General features: G+C 35.1%; 2 protein-coding genes across 2 annotated transcripts; both read left to right on the plus strand.

The window, feature by feature from the left end:
• Nucleotides 1–674: 674 nt before the first annotated feature.
• LOC131609003 (ABC transporter B family member 6-like) lies at nucleotides 675–11,313 on the plus strand. The gene is made up of 11 exons (XM_058880616.1): nucleotides 675–1,373; nucleotides 4,631–4,685; nucleotides 4,790–4,965; nucleotides 5,087–5,287; nucleotides 6,013–6,272; nucleotides 6,352–6,662; nucleotides 6,770–6,990; nucleotides 7,076–7,416; nucleotides 7,585–8,378; nucleotides 8,479–8,720; nucleotides 9,612–11,313. Exons 1-11 carry the CDS (start codon nucleotides 987–989, stop codon nucleotides 10,839–10,841), a joined length of 4,218 nt encoding a protein of 1,405 aa, XP_058736599.1. The 5' UTR covers nucleotides 675–986; the 3' UTR covers nucleotides 10,842–11,313.
• A 1,128-nt stretch (nucleotides 11,314–12,441) lies between these two features.
• On the plus strand, nucleotides 12,442–14,242 carry LOC131611335 (aquaporin TIP1-3). The gene is made up of 3 exons (XM_058883380.1): nucleotides 12,442–12,574; nucleotides 13,144–13,394; nucleotides 13,578–14,242. Exons 1-3 carry the CDS (start codon nucleotides 12,442–12,444, stop codon nucleotides 13,950–13,952), a joined length of 759 nt encoding a protein of 252 aa, XP_058739363.1. The 3' UTR covers nucleotides 13,953–14,242.
• The last annotated feature ends 1,766 nt before the right edge of the window (nucleotides 14,243–16,008 follow it).

Raw genomic sequence — 16,008 nt, forward strand, 5'->3', positions numbered from 1 at the left:
AGACACCAGATAGACAATCATCTATGTTAATGGATTCATTTAAATTGACATACACACTAATTGGTAAGACAATCATTTATAACCGCATTATTTTTGTAGATGTTCTTATGATATTTTACAAAGCTACTTCAAAAATATTCAAGTCGTTAATCATTCCTTCAAAATTATAATTAGAAATCTGGTCAAAATAATTAAATGTAAGCTTTATAATTATGGTAGAGATACATTTGGATATAAAGAGAGACATATTGCATTTATGTTTGGTCAAATAAATAAATAAGAAACTACATTTATGCTACACAATATTCATACTTTTCGAGTTATTACCATTTATAGTTAAAAAACATAATTTAAAAATATAATTACCCTTAAACCATTATAAAACTAAACAATATTAAAACAGAAAAACATTATATTAAAAAATAACACAAAAGTTATTTTATATATTATTCATAAAAGAATATAATATAAAAACTTAAAATAAAATAAAAAAATAACACATAAAGTTCATCCAGAAAGGTCATTCAAGTCATTTCAACTTACAACCATCATTGTTGACTGCGACTTTACCAAAACACCCTTTTACCGTTTTTCCAGCTTTGCATGCATGCCATTGTTGTCACAACGCACTTAAACCATAAAGCGATAATAATAAACAATAAACAAATAACAAAATTAAAAAAAAAAGAATATTTCAACAAATAAAAAAAAACAACTCATAGCTTGTACACGCCGGAGTTTGACCGTTAAACCTAACAAACCAAAACCAAAACCCAAAGCATTCACAAATCTCTCGTGCTGCACCGGTTACTCTATCATTTCTCTCTAACCGTTTTTTCCACCTGAAAACTGTTATAAGGTCACGGCGACGACGGTGCCGGCGAAGGCCAGGACGACGTCGTTCGCCGGAGAACAAACAAAAAATTAACAGAATAGTTATTTAATTTATTAGATCTGTTGAATTGAGAATTTCTGATTCAGAGAAGATGATGAGTTCGAGAGGATTGTTCGGGTGGTCTCCGCCGCATGTACAGCCGCTGACGCCGGTGTCGGAGGTGTCGGAGCCACCGGAGTCTCCGTCGCCGTATTTGGACCCCGGCGCGGAGAACTCGACGTCGCAACAGGTGGAGGTTGAGGAGGAGATGGAGGAGCAGGAGGAGATGGAGCCGCCGCCTGCTGCTGTGCCTTTCTCGAAGCTGTTTGCGTGTGCTGATAGGTTTGATTGGTTTCTGATGGCGGTTGGTTCGGTTGCTGCGGCGGCTCATGGAACGGCGCTGGTGGTTTATTTGCATTACTTTGCGAAGGTTATTCATGTGCTGAGGATGGATGATCTCCCGGCGGGGTCGCAGGAGAGGTTTGAGAGGTTCACTGAGGTTAGATTGTGAAATTTTGTATCCGTGAAATGAAACCCTAGTTATTTATTGCTTTGCTTCTGATTTTTGTTTTAGTTATTTGTTTTTGGTTTGCACCGATGAGATGTAATTGATGCTTGAATTTGAATTTGGAAATTCGTTTGTCGAAATAGTGGAATAGCTTTGTTGATGTTAGACTTGGTAATGAAAGATGATGGTTCTAAGCATAGCTCTTAGATGTAGGTTGTTGTTTCTCATAGTTTGATTTTGCTCACTTAGAACGAGAGTACGAGACATGGTTTAAAAATTGTGGTTGCATTTATGGTTTGAACTTTTATAATGCGGTAAAATGCGGGCGAATGTATGTGTCTGCAATTGCGATGGTGGACTATATTTTGGGGAAGTTGTACTTAGGATTTAAACTACGTATATGAAAATGTGTCTTGTATGATGGAACCTGTACTGCTTAGTCAGTTTTCTGGCTTCATGTTGGAACTAAATTGGTCTACATATGGGAACTTCAATGCTTAGAAACATCTTGAAGTTAGGCTCTCTAAATCATTGATTGTGGTTCTTGGCGAAAATTAATTGATTTGACAATGTGAAATTCCAAAAGTCGTTTAGTTCTTTTGATCTTTGTCATGACTTTGGCTGCTTTTGAAAACGGGTTGTTTTCTCTCTCTGCAGTGCACTCTTTTTATTTTGTTTTAGTAATACTAACTGCACTTCTTACATTGAACCAGCGCTATGTTGCTTTAGGTAATTACATAATTGATTTTTCTTGGAATTTATATTCATGTCTATCTGTATGCGTTTATGATGGTAGATTGTTGAATATTATTGAGATATTTTTGCCTATCCTTAATCAGTGCTGTTAAATAGCGGTTACAGCGGCGCTATAGCCTTATAATGCAGCGGAATTAGAACAGATTGTTATTGTTCTGCAATATGATATGCAATGTAAATCATTGTCAAATAGTGGCTACAGCGGTGCTATAGCTCTATAGCATAACATGATTTGAATAAATTGCTGTTTTCCGCGATCAGTGATTGACAACATTGTCCTTAATAAATGAAATCATTGGGGCTATGGATTGTTTGTTCAATTCAGCGAGTTTATAGATAAATGAGTCCTACATCAGTCGGTTGAGTTATGGAGCTACGTTTCAAAAAAGTACTTACATCTCACCAGCCTGAGCTTATAGAAATCAGATATCCCTATTATGTTTTAAGACTTTTTTGATCTCATAGCCATACAATAATGATAGAAGGGATTTAGGATTTAATGAGTTTGAATTTACTAGGGCGACATCAAGGTTAGAAAAATATTGAAGTTTCAGCGGGCGCATGTTAAAGGAAATGCAATTTGCAAGTTATAGAGAGAAGTTTATCTACATGGTGAGTTCTTGGTTGCTGTGAACAATACCCGTGGGCAAGAGAGGGTTTGAGTTTGATATATTTTGGGGAAAAGAAAATTAAGAGCAGGAGTTAATTAGAGTTTTTAATTTGATGGGATTAATTTGTTTAGCTGTATTTCATGGGAAACAAGTCTGGATAGAGTACAAAATGGATGAAAGCAAGATAGTGTCTTGGAGAAACCTAAGCATCATATTTTACTTCTATGGTTTTATTTCATTACAAGAGTACATAACTTGGATGCAGTTTTCTACCTTCATATGACTGTTCATGTTATTACGAAAGAGAAAAAAAACTTTGCAGCTTTTTAAGTAGGCCTCTTATACCAATGACATATCCTCCAAGGCAAAGGAGTCCAGTTCTAATCCTCTAAGAAGACCTCTAACTATTACTAGAAAGGATATCGAAGTAAGATTGAATTTTCTGCTAAAAAACATAAGCCCACTTGACCCAATACCATGAAACAAATATGAAATTTCCATTGAACAACAATCAAGAAGTATTTAACTACTCCCTCTGTCCCTAATTATAAGACTCTTTTTGAAAATTTGTTCGTCCCTAAATATAGGATCCTCTACAAATTTCTAGATGCATTTATTACTCTCTTTCCAAATGTATCTCTGATTAATACTACCGATTTGCCTTGAAATATGAAAAATCAACATTAATTATATTTATACACAAGTGTAATTTAGTTGTAGTCACACAAATTATACTCATTAAGTACAATATTACACTACCAACTTTTCTTAATGTGTAAAAAGTGCCAAAGGGTCTTACAAATAGAGACAGAGGGAATATATTTTATTTCCTGGCAGGTAGTTAGAATTGTCTGCTTGTAATTTATCAAATGAGTGGAGGCCTGATTTTTCATTTTTATTTTTGTAAGGGATAGTTATTATTATGGTGCTTACAATTTTGTTTTTCCTTGTCAATTATGTAAAGAGAGAGACAAAAGAAGGAAATGTAATTATGCAAGGTAGAGGATATGTATTAAATTGAAGGTATAGATTATACTGATCGTGCTCCTATTTGTATTAATGACATGGTTATTTGTTTCATGACGAGTCGATGGCAAATATCCTTTACTTAGAAGTTAGAACATAATACATGCAACAGCTATCATAAACCATAACACTTGTGAATTCCCAAACTGTATGAAGAGTTGATTAATATATAGTTTGTGTGACTAATAATGGCCTCTTTTACCATCAGATACCTTCTGTTTTAGCAGCTGTTACACTCCTTTTAAGGAGTTTGAGTACTATTATCTTCTTTTTAGATTTCGCCCTCCTTCCTACTTTTTGAAATTGTAGTATTCTTACCGGGTCTATTTGCTGCGAGATAATGATATGATTATGGGAGTTACCTGCCATTGGGCTTGTTATAAGCTACTTTCTACATTTAGCTAGTTTTTGTGAGAAACTAACCTAGATAGCTTCATACTTGTGTTAAGTTAATATCCAGGATTATGTATTGTAACTGTACAACAACAACCAAGCCTTAGGGGTTGGCATGTAATGTAACTGTGTCAAGTTTTAAAGCTCATTATGTAAAGAAGTTAACATTTTAACATACTTGAGATGAGAATAGAAATTTTAGGAGGCTTTTTTCTATGTACTTTATTTGGGGACCTTTGAAACAGACGTGCATAAAATGCTTGAATTCAAGGGAACACTTATTCTCCAACTCTTTATATGATTTGCCTATCTGAATCTGATTCTTTGTTGTCTACTTTTGATATAGTTTTTGAAATTTTAGAAGATATTATTTGATGACAAATGATCTTAAGTGTTCTGCAGAGCTTTCAATTTCTGAACTAGTGAACTTATGCTAAATTCCCTCTTTTTATTATTTTGCAGCTTGCTTTAACTATTGTTTACATTGCAGCGGGAGTTTTTGTTGCCGGCTGGATTGGTAAAATTAAATGTGAATTGAAATTAATCGTCAGAAATGTGTTTTATTAGATACTTCATTTAATTCTCTTTCCATACTAATGCTGCATTTTCCCTGTTTAATAGAGGTTTCATGTTGGATTTTGACTGGAGAACGACAAACTGCTGTCATCAGATCCAACTATGTTCAAGTATTATTAAATCAGGATATGAGTTTTTTCGATACTTATGGGAATAATGGAGACATTGTGAGTCAAGTATTGAGTGATGTGCTGCTTATCCAGTCTGCTCTTAGCGAAAAGGTGTGTCTTGGTTCAATCATGTGTGTAAATTTCTTCATTATGTGAAATAAATGTTAACTTCTTTACAGGTAATATCTTCAGTCATCCCATATAACCTGTTTATTTTCTTTTGATGATACAGGTTGGGAATTATATTCATAATATGGCTACATTCTTCAGTGGTCTTGTCATCGGCCTTATCAACTGTTGGCAGATTGCTTTAATAACATTAGCAACGGGTCCCTTTATTGTTGCCGCGGGAGGAATATCAAATATATTTCTCCATAGACTTGCAGAGAATATCCAAGATGCATATGCTGAAGCAGCTAGCATTGCTGAGCAGGTGATTTGTTGTTTGAATTTCAAATCTGTCTTCCAAGTATTTTCCTTTTTTATATTTGATTGCTTTTACCCTAGAAATTAGCCATATTCTTTGTTCAAATATGTCTGATTAAATTTCAAGATTATATATTCCATAAGAGTCTTCATGCTTCAGATTTTCTGGTTAGGATAAAAGTCTCTCACTTTGGTAACTTAATAGAATATCTTTCATCTATTAATATGTATAGTTTTTGTTAGCATAGTTACTGTACTTTAATTCTTGGTTTTGTAAAGTTTGGGGGTGGGGATTATCATTGGGCTCATTCCGCATCATGGTTGGGTCATGTAAGATCATCAGTTGCCAGAGAACACTCTCTAGTTTACTGCTAGCACGTAGCTTCTCATGAAGTCTATCTGTGCATATCCCATTTATCCCCGAGGTTGAATTACACTTCAGGTTTCATCCATTTAATTTGGATTTGTTATGTTTGGGTTTGTTTATACTGTTTTTTCTGACTGGGAAATAAAGTAATATGCTACTTGTGTTTTGGGCCATCCTTGTTGATAATATGTAGTTCATGATTCCTCTAAATGTTAGTAAGACAAGGAGCACTTTAGTTTGATCTTAACTTTTCCTTTAGTATTTTGAATTTACAAAGGGGAAAGAATGGTGAAGTTCTCTCCATTTGTTGAAATATTTTAGTGCTGCTGATTCTCAGCTTAGTCTATATTTTGTGTGTGATGCAGGCAGTTTCGTATATAAGGACATTGTATGCATTTACAAATGAAACGTTGGCCAAATACTCATATGCAACATCACTGCAAGCTACTCTTAGATATGGCATATTAATAAGTCTTGTTCAAGGGCTAGGTCTTGGATTCACATATGGACTTGCAATATGTTCTTGTGCTTTACAGCTCTGGGTTGGAAGGTTCTTGGTTATTCATGGAAAAGCACACGGTGGTGAAATTGTAACTGCTCTTTTTGCTGTAATTTTAAGTGGCCTGTGAGCATCTTTCCCAACTTATATGTTTTCATTGTTTATTCATTATTTTTCTTTTACAATATTTGTTAATTTGATTTAGGGGTTTGAATCAAGCAGCAACAAATTTCTACTCTTTTGAACAAGGGCGGATAGCTGCTTATAGATTATATGAGATGATAAGCCGGTCATCCTCAACTGTTAATAATGATGGCACTTGCCTAATCTATGTGCAAGGAAATATAGTGTTTCGGAATGTTTATTTCAGCTATCTGTCTCGTCCCGAAATCCCTATCTTGAGTGGATTTTTTCTCACTGTACCTTCTAAGAAAGCTGTAGCACTTGTTGGTAGAAATGGCTCTGGAAAAAGTAGTATTATTCCACTCATGGAGCGTTTTTATGATCCTACATTAGGTAATTACTTTACCTTTGACACTGTATAATTAATTTTACATTGCATTCAACATAGAACTCTATTGATCATTTGTAAATTTTACTTAATTTGCTAATCTTTGATTCAGGAGAAGTTCTTTTAGATGGCGAAAACATCAAGAATTTGAATTTGGAGTGGTTGAGGAGCCAAATAGGACTAGTTACCCAGGAGCCTGCTTTGCTCAGTTTGAGTATAAGAGATAACATTGCTTATGGGAGGGATGTCACCATAGATCAAATTGAGGAGGCTGCTAAAATGGCTTATGCACATACATTTATTAGCTCATTGGAGAAAGGTTATGACACACAGGTAAAGCTTGGTTGACATGTTCGTTTGTTTCCATTCAAATCTGTTCACATATTTATATCTAAAGCTGCTTTTACCTGTCTTTTAGGTTGGTAGGGCAGGTCTAGCTTTGACTGAAGAGCAGAAAATAAAACTTTCTATTGCAAGAGCTGTGCTTCTAGATCCATCAATTCTTCTGCTTGATGAAGTCACCGGTGGACTTGATTTTGAGGCTGAGAGGGTTGTTCACGAGGCTCTGGATATGCTTATGTTAGGACGCTCAACAATAATAATTGCTCGAAGGCTTAGTCTCATAAGAAATGCTGATTATATAGCTGTAATGGAGGAGGGTCAACTCGTTGAAATGGGTACTCATGATGAATTGCTGAACTTGAATGGCTTATATGCTGAGCTTCTACGATGTGAAGAGGCAGCAAAACTTCCCAAGCGGTATTTGAACAAATCTTACTGCTTCCTTGGCCATGCATTACTGTTTTTATTTTGTTCAAAAACAAATATAAGGATGAAGAAAGTGTAAAGACATAGAATGATAAACTAGCAGTAATTACATATTTTTTGTGTATCCTGATCACATTTTACTTTTTAATGATCACCTAGGATGCCTGCTCGAAACTACAAGGAGACTGCAGCATCTCAAATTGAGAAGGACTCTTCAGCAAGCCATAGCTTCAACGAACCATCATCCCCCAAAATGACGAAGTCACCCTCTCTTCAAAGAGTTTCAAATGTATCACATTCGCGACCTTCAGATGTCATCTACAACTTTCAAGAATCACCTAAAGACCTGAGCCCACCTCCTGAGAAGATGCTGGAAAATGGTCAAGCTCTAGATGAAGCTGATAAGGAGCCATCAATAAGAAGGCAGGATAGTTTTGAAATGAGGCTGCCAGAGTTACCCAAGATTGATATACAGTCTGTGCATCGACAAAAATCAAATGGGTCTCGCCCAGAATCCCCTATTTCACCACTTTTAACATCTGATCCTAAAAATGAACGCTCCCATTCACAGTCTTTTAGTAGACCACATAGTCCTTCTGATGACGATTCAGTTACATTGAGAAAAGAAAGGGAAGCACGGCAGCGGAAACCACCATCACTTCGGAAGTTGGCCGAACTTAGTTCTGCTGAGTGGCTTTATGCTGTGTTAGGAAGCATTGGTGCTGCTGCTTTTGGTTCTTTCAATCCCCTCCTGGCTTATGTTATTGGCCTTGTGGTGGCAGCTTACTACAGAATTAATGATCAACATCACTTAGAACGCGAGATAGACAAGTGGTGCTTGATCATTGGCTGCATGGGTATTGTAACAGTTATTGCCAACTTTTTGCAGCATTTCTACTTTGGTATTATGGGAGAGAAAATGACAGAACGAGTTAGGAGAATGATGTTCTCAGGTGCATAGCTCATAGCTCGTCCTTTTGGTTTTTTTTTTTTTTTTTAAATTTTAAAAAATGGGAATTGTGAACATTTTTATCTGTTTCATTAACATGGCAGCCATGCTACGGAATGAAGTAGGATGGTTTGATGATGAGGAAAACAGTGCTGACAATTTATCCATGAGATTGGCCAATGATGCTACTTTTGTACGAGCTGCTTTTAGCAATCGACTTTCCATATTTATACAGGACAGTGCTGCAGTTATTGTTGGCCTTCTCATTGGTGCTGTGCTGCACTGGCGGTTAGCACTGGTGGCTTTTGCAACCCTTCCAATTCTCTGTATTTCTGCAGTTGCCCAGGTGTGCACCTGCTCTTCTGGTTTTCCGAATATTACTATTTTCCCTTGCTATGAACCTAGTATCCTAGAAGCTAACACGTCCCCTTATACGGGAGACAGTGCCTTAACCCATGTTATTTTGTGTTGAGATTGAATTTGATATTTAGCTGAATGTGGACAACAGGGATTAATCGCTAAACCACCAGGTCATAGAGACTCTAACATGAATAGTTTTTGAGCTAACATACCTGATGATTGGATTTATTCTATATTTCTTTGCTGTGCCATTGCTTTTTGTAGAAATTTTAAGATTTTATAATTTATATAAATTTCTGTTTATGAACGAAACATGAATGCTGATCCAAAATTGTGTGATTTCATTTCGCTGATATCATGTTAATGGCACATTCTCGTTTTCTTTCATTCTATTCATTCTTTATTGTGACAAATAAGTTTAAATTTACAGCAAGAATGTTGTGACTTTTGGGAGACATAACAAATACAAAATCCAGAGATGTCTGGATTGTGTTAGACATATAAATACTTTAAAAGAAAAGGAAAAAAAGAGTAATTTTAATTTGTTTTTTCTTGATTTATTTGTCTCCAAAATTAAGCATAATAACTTTTTTTAGCATGAAAACGTAACAAGTATTCTGTTGTGATTACAGACATTGATAATGAAATTTCTGTGTCATTGCAGTAACTGCAATGTAACTTGATGTTTCAGTTAGTTTATTAATGGTTTATAATTAGCTTAATTTGACAGTGTCTATGGCTAATTTTACGCTTCATCAAATTGACTTTTGCTACTGTTACATTTATCGCTTTGTAGTCTCAAGCATCGTTTGATCCATGTAGGGATTCCACCGTGGTAAAAAAATCTATATTAATTACATCCTTCTTAATATTGCAGAAATTGTGGCTAGGTGGATTTTCAAAAGGCATACAGGAAATGCACAGAAAAGCATCGTTGGTTCTTGAAGATGCAGTTAGAAATATATACACTGTTGTTGCATTTTGTGCCGGAAATAAGGTAATGGAGCTCTATAGGCTGCAGTTAAAGAAAATATTTAAGCAGAGCTTTCTTCATGGGATGGGGATTGGTTTTGCATTTGGCTTTTCACAGTTTCTACTTTTTGCTTGTAATGCCCTTCTACTTTGGTACACTGCAATATGTATTAAGAATGGTTACATCAATCCTCCCACTGCACTGAGGGAGTACATGGTTTTCTCCTTTGCCACATTTGCCCTTGTGGAGCCATTTGGATTGGCTCCTTACATACTTAAACGACGGAAATCCCTCATATCAGTGTTTGACATTATAGACCGGGAACCTAAAATTGATCCGGACGATAACAAAGCTTTGAAGCCACCCAATGTATATGGAAGCATTGAGTTAAAAAATATTGATTTTTATTATCCATCACGTCCTGAAGTGTTGGTATTGAGCAATTTTAATCTGAAAATGAATGGAGGCCAAACAGTTGCTGTTGTTGGAGTTTCAGGATCAGGAAAAAGCACTATAATATCTTTGATGCAGAGATTTTACGATCCAGTTGCGGGCCAAGTTTTACTGGATGGAAGGGATTTAAAGCTCTATAACTTGAGATGGTTGAGGAGCCACCTCGGTCTGATTCAGCAGGAACCTATTATCTTCTCAACAACCATAAGGGAAAACATTATATATGCAAGACACAATGCTAGTGAAGCTGAGATGAAAGAAGCAGCAAGAATAGCAAATGCTCATCATTTTATTAGCAGTTTGCCTCACGGTTATGATACTCATGTTGGGATGAGAGGTGTTGACTTAACCCCAGGACAGAAACAGAGAATCGCAATTGCAAGAGTAGTACTGAAAAATGCACCTATCTTATTATTGGACGAAGCAGGTTCATCAATTGAATCCGAGTCAAGCCGAGTGATACAAGAAGCTCTAGACACACTAATAATGGGAAACAAGACCACTATTTTAATAGCGCATAGAGCTGCAATGATGAGGCACGTGGACAATATTGTAGTGCTTAATGGAGGACGGATAGTGGAAGAAGGGAGTCATGATTCGTTGATGGCAAAGAATGGTCTGTATGTCCGATTGATGCAACCTCATTTTGGTAAAGCTATGCGTCAGCATCGGCTTAGTTAGTACGGGAGTATGTGATACGAGTGATTGCTACGAATGTTGGTTCATGTGCATATTTGATTTTCTGCTTGAGATGAGCCCCTGAAGGATTTTCTGCTTAAGATGCTGGTTCATTAGTAGACATAGGAGAGATACTGTAGAAGGAATCGTAAGGTTTAAGTATATAGAATTTTTGCGTTCGGTTCGTTTTCGATTCGGGTGGATTCTTTGGAGGCGACTTGGGGTGTTTTCTATCCATTGTATTGATTTGTTTCTCAATAGATGGTGGAATTCAAACACTAATTCTGCTGAGGTGACTCCTTCTCTGGACTTCCTTTTCATTCTCCCTAACCCATGCATGGATGATAAACTTATTCTTGACTGTAATTTTGTTTATTCAACTTGTGATAATTGTAGAGAATTCTGAACAAAGAGCTGTAACTTTTGTATATATATAATATATATAGCAATAGTTTAGAAGGTATCGTTTTTTCCACTTGAATTCCGAGTATTTCTTTGAATATAACGGATGCCAGATTTTCAAGTGTATTTGCCAAAAATGTTACTGCATTTTATAACGCCTAACTTTGTTTAAACTTCCAGTAAAATACACAGATAATTTTGTTTTAAACCCTTTTTTTACTTGTATAAAGTATGGATGACTGAAAGAATGCGACAGTGGCACTATTTTCCATTGATAGGAGAAAAATTTAAAAAAGATATTGAGATTAACGATTTGTAAAAGATACCGAGATTAACTATTTAGATAGAAGTATGGTTTTGGACAACATTAACTATTTAGATAGAAGCATGGTTTTGAACAACAAAAGTTGATCCATGTAGCCGATCTTCCTCCTTGATGAGAAAAAACTTGTTGTGTTGTATAACATTTCTTTCTTTTGAGAGAAGAACTTATCATGCATGTATTTGTATTTTTGACCAAAGTATTTTAATCAAATCAATAGAAATATGTTCAACTAGAAGACTTACTCCCAAAGACTCTAGAAATATGTCCAACTAGAAGACTTTTGTGTACTCCCAAAGACTTAGTTCAACTTAACAATGCTTGATGTTGTTAAATTGAGTATATTTATGAGTTTAAATTTGAAACTTTATAGATGTGCAGGAATTTTAACTGTTATTTATCACTTATAGAAATTAAAAACATTCTTGTGCAATTTATTTTATGCCAAAACATTAAAATAAAATTAATAAAAATACACTTTTATATTAAAAATTCAAAGGGTAGTATAATTTACTAATAAAAGAAATTCTTCACCATTAAAAAAATAAATAATTAAACTTGATCAGTTGTGTTTGTCCTCAAATGTTAGGCTACCCACCATTTTCGTTGAACACATTACACAAAATTTATCTCCAATTTCAGATGCAGCTATATCACATCACATCCACATACATGTCAAAACCATGACCAAGTTCCACACTCACTTCACTACCTGCATGCATGCATGGCTTATATAAACACCAAACAAAGTTCTCATTGTTTTTCCTCACTTAATTTCAACCAAATCATATAGAAAAATAAATAAAATCAACAAACACATAAGAATCTGATCTTGTTTTTTTGTTTAGGTTTTGATTCTTGAGATAAATAGTATCAATAATGCCAATCTATAGAATTGCAATTGGATCTCCTGCAGAAGCTGGTCAACCTGATGCAATTAGAGCTGCATTTGCTGAATTCTTCTCTATGCTCATTTTTGTTTTTGCTGGTCAAGGCTCTGGCATGGCTTACAGTGAGCACTACTCTCATAAAAGCTATATTTATTCCCTTTTTATAGTCTTAATCTTAAATTTTTATCAACTAATATGGTTAACGTCCCGACCGAGAGATATCGGTCTTTAGGCCGACTAATTTAAGGGGATCAATTCTACCGCTCACTAGCGGAGATCCATTTAAAGTCAGAGATGTCGGCCTTGAGGCTAATAATACAAGAGAATCAATTTCACCGTCCGCGGGGGCAATTTAAAGCTATTGGCCTTGCGGCTGACTAATCCAATGAGACCAATCCCACTGTCCACTTTCAGAGTGCCCATTTAAAGTCAGAGATGTCGGTCTTGAGGCTGATCAAGGACCAATTCCACTAGGGAGGGGTCCATTTAAAGTTAGGACCCAACACAAAAATTATTAGCACCTAACTTCACAAGATTCAAAGATCTTGAGAAGAGCAAACTCTCAGAATCCAAATATTCACCGACAGACCAACCCGTAGGGTTGAATAAGAGTTATTATTAATTAAAATGATAATAATATTAGGATGACAGTGAAATAAAATAAATGATTGATTGTTGGTTATTTTGGCAGACAAAATTACAAATAATGGACCTGCAACACCTGCTGGTCTAATAGCTGCCTCCCTATCTCATGCATTTGGACTATTTGTTGCTGTTTCTGTTGGAGCAAACATCTCTGGTGGACATGTGAACCCTGCAGTCACATTTGGTGCCTTCATTGGTGGAAACATTACACTTTTGAGAAGTATGCTATATTGGATTGCACAGTTACTTGGTTCAGTTGTTGCTTGCATTCTTCTCAAGTCTGCCACTGGTGGAATGGTAACCATTAATCTTTCCCTTTAAAAAATGTTTACTTTCTAAATTCACTGAATAATCGATATATCTGATCTATATAATATAGTTTATAAAATATTGACACAGATACAAATATCAGACATATCGTTGACACATACATATAACACGCTATGATTATTATATTTTGTTGTAATTTGAATATTTCAGGAGACATCAGCATTTGCGATATCCTCCGACATATCAGTATGGAACGCACTAGTTTTTGAAATTGTGATGACATTTGGATTGGTATACACAGTCTATGCAACAGCAGTAGATCCAAAAAAAGGTAACATAGGAATCATTGCACCACTTGCAATTGGTATCATTGTTGGTGCAAATATCTTAGCTGGTGGAGCATTTGATGGTGCATCAATGAATCCAGCTGTTTCTTTTGGGCCTGCTGTTGTTAGTTGGACTTGGACTCATCATTGGGTCTATTGGGTCGGCCCATTTATTGGTGCGGCAGTTGCGGCTATTGTCTATGATAATATCTTCATTGGTGAAGATGGTCATGAACCTCTCACTAGTAGTGATTTCTAAATTATATATCTGTTTTTAGTTGGAAATTCGGTATTTGAATATAGAATCGTGAGATCAATCTTATTTATCCTGCTCCATTAGCGAGAGGCTAACTGAAGTCAGAGACTAGTTCTATTATCCTAATTCATAAGCGAGAAGTTAATTTTCTCGTTAATTGAAAATAGAGTAAAATTTTATATGAACTGATATATGATATATAAATGTTGAGGAGGGAATAAATTGTTGAAGATTTTTCAACTTGTTTAGAGTTTGTTAGGAGTTGAAGATTTTTCAACTTGTTTAGAGATTGTTAGGAGTTAAAAAGATTTTGAGTACTTTATGTATTTTTGTTGTAGAAATTAAGATTTCTTTTTCTTTAAGATGTAATAGAGATGAACAAGAATACTTTTAGATGAATTCTTACTCTTATTAAACAAATGAATATGTTTCATTTTATGAGCAATGTTTTTTTTCTTTCTTTTAAGTTCTTATATTATTTTCCTTTATGCAAGAAGAAAGTGTCTGGGGTCAAGAGATGCATCTTCAGACACACCCATTCTCTATTATACTTAATTTTATTTGGTATGCTTCAAAGATATATATCCGAAAAATAGTTATGATACTTCAAAACAAAAACAAAAACAGAGACAATATGAGTATGAGTAAGCTCTACAAATCACAACAACTTGACATTAAATTAAAACACTCAATATTACATAGATAATTGTTAATAGAAATATAACATTACATATCGTTATAAGTGGGTAGTTCAGGACGTTGCAACATGTTAATAATATCTTCGACAGATTTTGCAATCTTCACATCCACTTCAATCAGATCCTTTGTTGCATAATATGTATAGTTTTTTCTTTTTGGAAATCTGATATCCAACTATAGAACCGATTAATTCGCAAGGCCAATTCTATTATCCTTAATTCATTAGAGAGAAATTAATTGAAGTCAGAGTAAAGTTATATATGAAGTGATATATAAATGTCGATGAGGGAATAATCTGTTGAAGATGTTTCAACATTTTAGAGATTGTTCAGAGTTAAAAAAGATTTCGAGTACTTTATGTAATTTTGTAGTAAGAAATTAAGCTTTCTTTTTTCTTTAAGATGTAATAGAAATCAACAAGAATTCTTTTGGATGAATTCATACTTATTACACAAATGCGTATGTTTCATTTTATGAGTAATTTTTCTTTCTTTCTTTTCAAGTTCTTACATTATTTTCTTTAGGAAAGAGGATAAGTTATTTATCTCAAGTGTCTAGGTCAAGAGGGGAATATGCATTAAGGATATTTACAATATTTTGTAGTATAACATCAAAGAACATTAATCTTCGTCAAACACCTGACTTCAAACAATATTGAACAACGACAATCAACTTCAAGACACAAATTATAAGTTTTTTTTTTTTGTAAAGTTGATTGCGTTTATATAAAATTGTGTAGAAGTTGATTTTTAGGTTATGAAATCAAAATACTTTGTGTTTCATAGCTTAGAACTATTGAGGAACGATTTAGTTAGGTAGTTTTTATGATCAATGGATTATTTTTGATGTTTTATAGGTCTGCATTCCGCCATTGATGGTGCTTGGAGTTGTAGGAATTTTCGGAGATGTATATCCGAAATATTTTAACGTTTACCCATAACCGGTTATGAATCTCCGGAAGCAGTCTATGCAATTTTTGTGCCTTTTTTTAATGAACTCATTGTGTAACGCTTGTCTTGTCTATTTACAGGAATTATGGCTGAAAGACCATCCCGATTGAAACACAACAGGCTTACAGAACATGCATCCGTTTAGAGGAAAAATAGTCAGTAATCAGAGGCTGCTTCTACCTCTAGACGTGTTGATGCTCATGCGTCAGGTTCTACGACTCATGTATCTCCGCCTTCTTCTTCATAATCCCGTAGCATGCTAGGGTCCCCTGCTCATGCCTCTCCGACTCCATCTTTACGTAGACGCATGAGTTCATCTATTTAAGCACCGAAGGCAGGAGAGACATCCCAGGCACAAATGACTTTATTCACACACGCGCACGCGTGCGCTCCCGCGCAGACACACATAG

Source organism: Vicia villosa, linkage group LG6 (assembly GCF_029867415.1).
Source record: "Vicia villosa cultivar HV-30 ecotype Madison, WI linkage group LG6, Vvil1.0, whole genome shotgun sequence".
NCBI lineage: Eukaryota > Viridiplantae > Streptophyta > Magnoliopsida > Fabales > Fabaceae > Vicia > Vicia villosa.

Excerpts from the sequence above, each read along its gene's own strand:
- LOC131609003 (XM_058880616.1), top strand. The coding sequence starts at position 987 with ATGATGAGTTCGAGAGGATTGTTCGGGTGGTCTCCGCCGCATGTACAG. Across the intron at positions 4,686-4,789 it reads TTTTGTTGCCGGCTGGATTG|AGGTTTCATGTTGGATTTTG; the intron begins GTAAAATTAAAT and ends CCTGTTTAATAG. Across the intron at positions 6,991-7,075 it reads AGAAAGGTTATGACACACAG|GTTGGTAGGGCAGGTCTAGC; the intron begins GTAAAGCTTGGT and ends CCTGTCTTTTAG.
- LOC131611335 (XM_058883380.1), top strand. The coding sequence starts at position 12,442 with ATGCCAATCTATAGAATTGCAATTGGATCTCCTGCAGAAGCTGGTCAA. Across the intron at positions 12,575-13,143 it reads AGGCTCTGGCATGGCTTACA|ACAAAATTACAAATAATGGA; the intron begins GTGAGCACTACT and ends TTATTTTGGCAG. Across the intron at positions 13,395-13,577 it reads AGTCTGCCACTGGTGGAATG|GAGACATCAGCATTTGCGAT; the intron begins GTAACCATTAAT and ends TGAATATTTCAG.